The sequence below is a fragment of the Pygocentrus nattereri genome, chromosome 16, assembly GCF_015220715.1.
Source record: "Pygocentrus nattereri isolate fPygNat1 chromosome 16, fPygNat1.pri, whole genome shotgun sequence".
Classification (NCBI taxonomy): Eukaryota; Metazoa; Chordata; class Actinopteri; order Characiformes; family Serrasalmidae; genus Pygocentrus; species Pygocentrus nattereri.
Window position 1 is genome coordinate 5,255,527 of NC_051226.1, and position 10,742 is coordinate 5,266,268.

General features: G+C 41.0%; 1 protein-coding gene across 1 annotated transcript in view; it reads left to right on the forward strand.

Moving 5' to 3' along the window:
• The window catches only part of dym (dymeclin), a 205,416-nt gene that overhangs the window by 165,458 nt on the left and 29,216 nt on the right, over window positions 1-10,742 (forward strand). Inside the window, exon 15 of the mRNA XM_017711335.1 lies at window positions 5,999-6,181. Within this exon, the coding sequence (XP_017566824.1) occupies window positions 5,999-6,181 (183 nt within the window). The remainder of the gene's footprint in view (window positions 1-5,998; window positions 6,182-10,742) is intronic.

A 10,742-nucleotide genomic window follows, 5' to 3' on the forward strand; every position in this document is an offset into this window, starting at 1 on the left:
TATTATAAATAATTGATGTAAACAAGTATTCCGCCAAGAAATGTAGTTCCTTTAAAGTACGATGTTGTTGCCAAGGCACCACAGTGCACCGAATGAGGTGAGCTTTTGGTCGTCCGTTGCTGTCATTTCATATTTTTTTTTACTTTTTATCATATAAGAATGAACATGTGATAACACAGCGCTGCTTAATGTAGGAACCTTCACTTTATAAGTACTTTTTGGTCAACAAATTACCACCATGAGTCTTCTCACGCTGGGGGAGAGTGTCAGATCTCTCCCTGCTCCCTACATAGTGCACTACGTAGGAATTTAAACTGGATCCTGCAGCCCAGCCGAGCAAAATGCAGCTCAGAAGTCATTTGGGACACCCCCACTCCATAAAAGCGCACTATGTAGGGGACGCGGAGCTGCTTGGGATTCAATTTTTTTGGGATTCAGTTGCTGTTTTACAGTTAAACATACACTTTAATTCAGACCTGTGATATTAATGATGGAGCTGTTCAGGCTGTTGGCTCTTTTAGCCTGTAAGCCAGCTGACCAGGCCTTGTCCTAGTTAAGGTCATAAACTGCCCCTCAGTTTAACAGACAGGCTCTTACTTTCCCAGTCGTCTGGGAAAATGACGTACAGCTACTTATCTGGGCAATAAACATTTATTTGTTTAAAATAAATAATGCATTGCAAAACAATGGCGAAATAAAACATTGTGGTTGTTCTGCGAGTGAGTCGGCTTAATCATTTCCAACGCTCTGTTAGTGGAACTCCAGTATTTACAGCTTCCATAATCAGTAGCTGCTGATGGAAGTGAATCCCTGCGCTGGCTGGAGGGCAGCGAGAAGCCTTTGATAACTCAAATTAACATGTACAGCTTTGGCAGCATAGACTCCTATACTGTCATACCAATAACGCATACTTGATTTGAGAGAGAGAGACGAGAGAGAAGGATCAACAGGGTGATGAAAGGAAACCGAGAGAAAGGGAGAGGTAAGAGAGGCGGAGAGAAAGAGAAAAGAGACAGCAAGAGAAGAAAAAGAGTAATTCTAACTAAGAACAGAAAATAGAAATAGACAGGAAGAAGAGGGAGAGAGAGAGACAGAAAGAAGTGAAAAAGAGGGAGGGAGGGAGGGAAAAGCCTAGACATAAAGAGAAAGACAGAATGGAGGGGGAGAGAGAGCAAGAGAGAAAAGCAATAGACTTAAAGAGAAAAAAGAGTGAAGAGAGAGAAAATATAAATAAAGAGAAAACAGACCGAGTGGGGGAGAGAGAGAGAGAGAGAAACAGCAATAGTATTAAGGGAGAGAGTGAGGGAGAGAGAGAGAGCGAGAGAGAGAGAGAAACAGCAATAGCATTAAAGGAGAGAGTGAGGGAGAGAGTGAGGGAGCGAGAGAGAGAGACGAGTGATTTTTGGCCCTCCTCTTAGTTTGAGTGACCCAGTAAAATGCTGCCCCAGTCTGTAGCGTGTGAACTCAGAAATGATGTCAGGAGCCCTGCTAACCTATTTTAGAGAGACAGACAGACAGAGAGAGAGAGATGGAGAGACAGACAGACAGACAGACAGACACAGAGAGAGATAGAGAGACAGAGAGAAACAGAGAGATAGACAGACAGAGAGAGAAAGAGATGGAGAGACAGACAGACAGAGAGAGAGAGAGAGAGAGAGAGAGAGAGGGGTAAAGGAATGTGGAAAGTAGGTAGTGAAGGACACAATCTGTACACTCTGCTCAGTGACCCTGCAGCCCTATTCAGCGTATAGACTCTTTAAAACAGTCGGCTGTGCTGCTGTTCACACTTTCAGAAAAAACGTAGTAAACAGTCGCTGGTCAGTGCTCCTCTTGTCACTGGGGTGGGACCCTCAAGGGTCCATCTCAGTGCCTTTAGTCAGGGAACATAACTGAACCATAATCCACTGAAATGATCTGTTCTAAGCTGGACTGACTCCACACACCCCGCCCCGCCTCGCCTCCAGGCTTTTACTCTACTGATCTGTTTTAAAACATTCGGTTATGAAAAGGAACAAATACCAACTTTTCACCTGGAGGAACTGATTTAAGCTCCACAGTCAGACCTTAGAACCACTGCTGGAGCTCTGAGGGAACATTTACACTTGCACAGCACCTTCATTACTAACAGTGCAGGGCTGGACACATACAGACCACTGCGGTCAGAGAATGTGGTTGTTATCATAAGAAGTGGTTGTCCTCACTTCCCCCCCCCCAACAGAATTAGAAAACCGCCTTGTCTGTTTACATTGTCTGAACATTTTGTGAGGAACATAGACCAGCAGAAATTTTAAAAACAGACTTTTTTTTTTTTTTTTTTTTTTTTTTTTAAAGTCCTTCCTTTTTCATGTATTTGTTTTTTTTGTTTTTGCCCAAAGTCCACTAATGAGGTTTGTGTGGTTTTATCTCCCCAGACCAGTCATTCATTCACTCTTCATGTCACATAGAATTGTGTATTTATGTATTTATGTATTTATTTTTTTCAGTCTAGGCTGAAACACTCCTTGTAACTTCAGCATGAAGAGCTACACTGCTAAAGGCTGAATAGACACACACACATACGTCTGTCTGTCTGTCCGTCTGTCCATCTGTCCGTCTGTCTATGCTGCTTTTGTAACATCACAAAAGCACTCAATTCAAAACAGTCCTAGTTTCCATTATTGTGCTGTATGGGCTTTTTTATTTTTAATACATTTGAGAAAAAAGAAGTTGTGGGTGGAAGTCACGCAGACTGATTTAGCGTTTTCTCCCGTTTTGATGCTGTTATTGGTTTGGAGCTGCACGTTTTTGTAGTGAGAGCGCCATTAATGACTACATGAGGAAACTGAAGTTTATCGAATTTGCTCAGTTTAACATTTCCACATGAACAAAATACATGAACAGGTTTATTAAAGGTAAGCAGACTGAAAGCAAAATTGTGTCAACGTAATAGATTTTATTAATGTGGTAATGAAATCTGTCGTATGACCGGCCTGAATCAGTGCGTTCAGCGCTTTCCCTTTGTCAGCATGCGCAGTTTTCAGTCAGGGACATAAAAATGTGTTCTATTGAAACGAGTTATGCTGTGACCTTGTGCAGTGAGACCGTGTACTGAGTGGCAGTGAAAGCAGTTTAGCTCTTTATATAGCGCAGTGGCCTGGAATCATGCTTTGGAAGAGATGTTGGATGTCATGTTGAGCTTCTGCTTTGAATAATGTGAGGAACTTTTGACCTTCCCCAGCTCGACCAAAACACAGAGATACATATTCAGCTTCAGCTTGATGTTTACAGTAGATGATTGTAGCTGCTCTCGTATGTCAGGGGTTGACGTTGCTTTCCTTAGAGGTACCCCCGATTATGGAACCTTCCCTCTTTTATCTCCCCTCCAACCTTCATATCCACATCATATACACGGCATTAAACATGACTGTTCAAGTGATGTAGGAACTTATTTTTTCAACACTCAGACATGGAGTTTGGGCCAGATGTTTAGCCCTGGCTGGCCAATAGGCTCTTTTCACATTTACCACATTTTTTCTGCTGTAAGTTCTCGTTGGGCTAATGCAATTACAACAGCAACAGTGACGAGCTGAGTGTGTTCAGCTCACTCAAGTATCAGAGCTTAAAGCGAAAGCAGCCTCATCTCAGTTTCAGTGGTTTGTCATCTGACGACGCGCAGAGGAAAATGAGTTTGTTCAGTTAATAAAGGGGTAAAATCTGTCATACGGAGTAAAAGAACCTCTGTTTCTGCGTTTCAGTGCTTCTGACTATCATTACACCGAACACAGTTCGTGCTTTAAAGTTGCTGCTACAGCCGCTTTCAGTGGAACAGTTTATTTTCTCAACCGGAAATGATCAGCGGCTGAGAGAGCGAGTGCTCAGCGGGGGGGTAGGTGTTCGTTCACTGGCGCCGGGGGTTCCACCTTAACCACGGTGTAACTGTTGCACCATTTAAGGTGGAACAGGAAAAACAAGAAGCTTCTTCAGCCTTGCGACTTTTTAGTGTTTGACAGTTTGTCGTTGCAGATTAAATGTGTCAGGAAACCAGCTGAGTGCTTAGAAATGCAAATAAGAAAACGTCTACAGTGGCACTGCGGACCCTGACGACCCGCCACACAGGGGGGCTGGGATGTGCGCATCTTTAGCTTTGTGCTGCTTTAACTGGTTTATTGTTAGCGAGCTGTTTCAGCATCTCCAGCTAACGTGGCTTACCGAGCGTTTTGATTAAAGTCATTTTCGGTTTATCACTCTGTAGACGTTCTCTGACGTTACTGTGCACTGGTAGCTGTAGAGGAGTTTTTCCATGAAGCCTTTATTTATTTTGGACTCTCGTGTTTCTGGACACGTCCTCTAATTTCAGTCTTGGCAACTATGACAAAGATAAAGTGACACGCCTTTCTGTGCTGAGCTGATCTGATACGAATGGCAGTATTTCTGGGGTTGGTAACTGTCAACAGCGGAACTTTTACTCAGCGTTTAGTTCAAGCACTTCTGTTTCTCGTGGAAAGGGCCTGTAATTTGTAGACACCTGCTCGTCTAGAATTTAATGCGTTCAACCACAAGAGCATTAGTGAGGTCAGGTATTGATGTTGGATGATCAGTCTTGGGTCATTCCAACTCATCCCAAAGGTACTAGATGGAGCTCCATCCAATCTGCAGTTCCACTGTTTCGCAGCCCAGTGCTGGGGGACTTTATACCCCTCTAGACTGCTTGGCAGCTCTGGTAATTCTTAATCATAGGGTTGTGCATCTTGAGATCTATCTCAAGATGAAGTTTGCAGTTTTGTAGACTTTGTCCCTTGAGATAAATCTGATGATTCAAGTGGCTACACATGATTTGAGTGTAGCAAAAAGAGTGTACCAGAACTACAAACTGAACAGGTATATAATGAAGGAATTTCAGCATAGAGAACAAATTACTTGCCATATGCATTCAGTCATAGTATGTAACCAAACACTGTAGGGACATTGTGAAATGATTGGAAAACAAACCTCTGGAGTTATTAGTTTAACGTAGTAGTTTAAGTTAAGATGATCTACAGTCAGCTATTCAAGTAAAGTATTAATGTATATTTTAATTCTCATTTTGCATAATTTTTGTGGTAGAGATGTAAAAGTCATTCCGAATGTCCTGAGGTGAAATGGTTGATTGCAGAGACTCGGATGTCTTTACAGTGGTGGTGATAGGAACCAGGGGTCGCTATGACTGCAAGACAAATATAGCCATTTTAATTACCGTCCAAATCCACCAGTGAACCTACACACACTTTTGTATGGAAAGCTGATGAAGCCACCGTTGTGGGAAATCAGAAAAATATACATTTTCTTCAGGGACTCTTGTTTTAAAAATATATATTTTAGTCCAAAATCATAGAATTTTCTTAGATTCTTACATATCTCAAAATCAAACTATGTCTTCGTTATCTGGATATATTTAATATATTTATAATGATTTGATGTAATAACATTTGGTGTTTGTAGCTTTTTGAGGCACGAAACTCTTCAGATGTCTGGTTTCCATCATCACCACTGTGAGCAATTCTGTTTCTCAAGAGCAGAGCATTTCATACCAAACCACCCATGACTTTAACATCTTTAACATTTAACTGTGTAGAAATTTTAATCACAAAATATCACCCCCCCCAAATACCTTGGCTAAATAACTTGTATATCGCTGTTATCGGAAGAAAACCTTGTATCTCCAAAATTGGAACTTTACAGGAGAAAGAAAAAACATACTGTAGTTTTAATGCAAGTCAATGGAACCAGGCGTCTTTCCAAGTCATTTTGGGCCGTTTCTTTTGCTCCATTCATCATGAAATTTACAGACAATGTAAAGGGCAACAGGTCCTTTGAAATTATGTCAAAAACTGAAAAATGAAGTGAAAAAGAAGGTTTTCTTTTTCTCATATATATATATATATATATATATACATACATACATATGCCTTGTACTAGTGCATTGCTACCGACTTCATCCACATGGATGGTTTATTTCTCTTTCTCTTTCTGTCTCTGTCAGGCGCAGGATCTGAGTGTGATAGAGGAAGTGATCCGGATGCTGCTGGAGATTATTAACTCCTGTCTGTGTAACTCCCTCCATCACAACCCCAACCTGGTGTACGCTCTGCTCTATAAGAGGGAGCTGTTCGAGCAGTTCCGCTCGCATCCCTGCTTCCAGGACATCATGCAGAACCTCGACACGGTGAGAATCTGTGTGTTGGGTAGAGATCCACCTTATGCCATCACAGCACGTCACTTTTCCCTACATACTACTGTTAGAATTAGAGCTGAGAAGTTACTTTTTTCATATATAAAATGCAAATTGAAGGAGTGCAGTTGTCCAATCGCAAGAGCTGTGGTTTTATCATAATCCTGGAGTCTATGATCAGCAGTGTTGATCTGTTAAAGGAATAAAGGAAATTTAACCTAATAACATGGAGCTTGTGAAACGCCTTTGGATAAATTCGACTATTTAGAAGCAGCCAAACTTCCACGTGCTGTGACCTCGCAACCACAAATAACTGGCAGGCTGGGGCTTTAAACTTCAAATAAAAGTATACACTCGTCTTCTTGGCCCCAAAAAAAGGAATGAGCCTCAATTTATAGAAAACAATTACAATTTAAATCGTAGTCGCATCGTATTGGTCAGAAAAATCCCAGTTAGATGTTTTTAAACTTGGATTTAATTAAATTTAATTTAAAACTTAGATAATCATTTAAACTTGATTTACAGTTCCAAAAAAGTTGGGACAGTATATGAAATGCAAATACAAACACAAAGCAGTGATGTGTACATCCACTTGTTTATGCATTTAAATGAAAACAGAGACAAAGACAAGATTTTTAGTTTTATTCCATCATTTATTTTGTGAATCTGCTTCTGGAGCATGAAGTCCCGAAGCCAGGGTCTGTCATGGCATTGGGGTGTGTTAGTGAGTAACTTGCTCCTCTGTGTAAAGCTGAAAGATGTATGTTAAAGCAGTAAGTCATGAGAGGTTGTGTGTTACTGCGATTAAATCAGGAAATTTCCCTTCCCTGTGAAAAAATCGCAGTAACACACGGCGTCTCTTCGCTTATCGTTTTTATGCTGGACAAGCCAGTACCGCCCCTCTTCCTGTGCTGGGGCTGAATCTCAAATGGCTCCTTGCTCCCTACATAGTGCACTACGTAGGAGTTTACTACTGGATCCTGCAGCCCAACAGAGCAAAATGCAGCTCAGAAACGGTCATTTGGGACTCAAACACACCCACACTCAATAAATGATGCACTGTTTGGCTGTAGAGGCTCAACTTTCATAGCACACTATGTAGATAATACAGAGCCGTTCAGGATTCAGTCGGAGTTGGACACGACTTCAAACATTTAAAGCATGGAATCTGTTCAAATAAATCAGACCATAAGTACTTTATTCAGGTCTGTGATATTAATGATGGAGTTGTTTACCCTGTTAGAAACGCTGACCAGCCCAGTTCTAGTTAAGAATATAAGTTGGTGGTCAAATATACTTGGTGGTCCATGCGATCAGCATTAGAGTCAAGATCATTCCATTAACAGCACAAGGGTTTGTTCGTGTTCTGGCGTAATGATACACATTTCAGTTGTTGTCAGACAGTCATAGATCTGCATTTATCATGGATTTTACAGGTGCTTTGAACAGCCAATCAGATTTTAGGACCAGAACTGTCTGTTTCATGAGGCTTATTCTTCATTAACTACAGGGACTTCAATTTCAAGCTTTTCTTTGGTTATAGAAGCGGCTGTGTAAAATATAAGGTATAACTCAGTTGTCCATGTGAGCAGCATGAGAGTCAAATATTATCCCATTAACAACACGACGCGGTTCTTGGCGTTTGTAATATACAATTCATAGACGTGCGTTTATCATGCATTTCACAGCAGCTTCGTACGCAGCTCAGCCAAACTTTTAGAACGGGAACTGTCCATTTTAAATACGCATTTCAGAGCAACGTTGTCGGAAGAAAACCTCATATGTTCATTTTTGTCGTTTTTCAGTTTCTGACATAATCTGAAAATACATGTTTCTCTATATATTGTGTGTAAATTTCGTAATGAATGGACTGAAAGAAACAGTCCAAAACACTTGGAAATAAATTCTGGTTCCATTGACTTACATTAAAACTAAACCATGTTTTTTCCTTCTCCTGTAAAGTTGCCGTTGTGATCCGATATGCTGCCGTTTAGACAATGTCTTTTTCAGGAACGTTCATGCTTATTTCAGGCAAGCCACAGTCTGCCCATGTAACAACAGCTTGGTGCGGTTACTAGACTGGCCTGCCTGCAGTGCAGACCTGTAGTCCATTGAAAACATGACAATGAAGGCCCTGCACTGTTGTGCAGCTGAGGACTTGTGTAATGGAAGAATGGCAGAAACGCACTTTCAACAGTGGTGCCTTCAGGCCCTAAACGATTATGAAGTGCTGTAAAACAGAAAGGTGATATAACACAGTGGTAAAAATGCTCCTGTCCCACCTTTCTTGGAACGTTTTTGCAGGAATCTAATTTGAAGTTGGTGAATATTTACCGAATAAATAACTAAAGTTTATGAAGATACCAAATTTCATGTTTTAGTGCTGTTTTCATTTTAATACAGGTCGAACTGAATTTACTAACCACTGCTTTCTGTTGTTATTAGCATTTCACATACTGTCCCAGCTTTTCTGTAATTAAGTTTGGTGTCTAATTAGTTTCTAATTAAGTCTTTCACTACTAAATCTGTATCATAATAAAGCTGTACATATTCTAAACAAGCCGTCCATTTAAGACGGTGAAAATGCTCCCTTTGACAATCTGAACATAGTATGCCTAATTTATCGACCCGTGTTGTCACTGACGTAAGAGGAAATTGCAGGATTTGATTGCATTCAGCCACACAGAGCATTAGTGAGGGCAGGTGCTGATGCTGGGTGGTCAGTTGGGATCACTGCAGCTCATCCCAAAGGTACTGGATGGAGCTCCATCACTCTAAAAACGCAGCTCCACTGCGCCACAGAGCTTTATTGCCTTTTAGCCGATGCTTGGCATTGGGTGCGGTGACCTAGGCTTATGTGTGGCTGCTCCGGAGCGTCCCATTGTATTGGTCAGTGCTTTTCTGTGGAGATTATACAAGCTGTGTGTGCAGAGCTGAATGCCTGTTTGAACAATAGGTGACCTTAAAGTAGCTGAATTCACTGGACTGGTTACTGGATTGAACTGACTGTCAGCTGTAGGTTTTAGGAATAAAGGCTTCAGTCATTTGTTAACCAGTTTTTTAAGGTATGTTGCAAAAAATACTGTGCAATTCGTGCAAATGCAACCATGCTTGAACTAGAATTCTACAGCACTCCCTGATTTGCATTGCAACACATTTTCTAGTAATATTAAATCAAAATGGGCCCAGTTTAGGCCCAGTTTAGGCCCAGTGAGAATGTATTGAGGAAGCATCATAACCTCTCAGCAAGCTGTTAAATACATGAGGCTTTGTACAGCGTTTTCAAATATATTGTGTAAGCGCTGCTGGTCACCGGCTTCAGTAAATGTGGAAAGATTTATTGTGAAAGGCCTTGAGGCAGAAAGCAGACGTCGGTTCAACTGAAGTTCAGATAACGTCCCATTACCACAGTTAGAAATACAACTGAAGAATAGACTCTATAAGGAACTATAGTCATTTCCTTAAAGGTGCACGAAAAACAGTTCCTGCTCGAATGGATTTCCTCATATGACATCAGTTAAAAGGAAACTTCAGTGACTTTGTGTAACTCCGCTGTGGAAAGTCATTCAGAGTGGTCTGGTGTGTATACATCCATGCATTTTGCATGTTGCACTGCCGCTTGTTTACACACCTGTGCATATACAACTATTACCATATGTCATTGTTTACAGTGCGTAGTCACTCGGTTCATTTACTTGACGTGACATGCACCACTACATTGTCATCTGCATATTTATGTGAGATTATGTACTTATTTTTGTACTACACATTGTTTTATGGTTGTTTTAGTATATTTTATTATACGTCTTTACTACTTCTTCTATTTATGCGTCTGTACCGTAGCGTCCGACACTGTTTTTCCTCTTCCTCAGCTCTTTACTGAACTTTGCGCTGATGTAATAGATGATGTTCCCTGTGGAATTCATAAAGTCCATCTATCCTCGTGTCCGTCTGTCTATATATCCATCTATCTAATTGTTTATTGCCATAGAAATAGTGGGTCTGATGATTATTATTAGTAATGAATTAAATGATTGAAGTATCTTTGGTCAGTTTGGTCATTTTGTATTTTGTCTGTGGTTGTAAAAGTGAAAAGCCACTGATTTACATTGTGCTTAATATCGCTTAACATAAAAAAACACTAGTGTTCTGCCTTTCTTGGCTTTATTACTAATGCGCAGTGTACATGTTATATTTTCATTTGGAATATTTTTGTGCACTAATACATTAAATAACACTCCCATGCTAAGATGTGCCCCTCTCTGCTGACCGAATGAGGGGGCCGAACCTGTTTTCAGCACATTTACAGAATTACTGTGCTGTACTCCAGCAGCACTGCTGTGTCTGATCCACTCAGACCAGCGCAACACACACTAACACACCACCACCACCATGTCAGTGTAACTGCAGCGCTGAGAATGACCCACCACCAAAATAGTACCTGCTCTGTGAGGGTCCATGGAGGTCCTGACCACTGAAGAACAGGGTAACGAAGTATCAGAGAAACAGATGGACTACAGTCTGTAACTGCAGAACTACAAAGACCAGCTATACA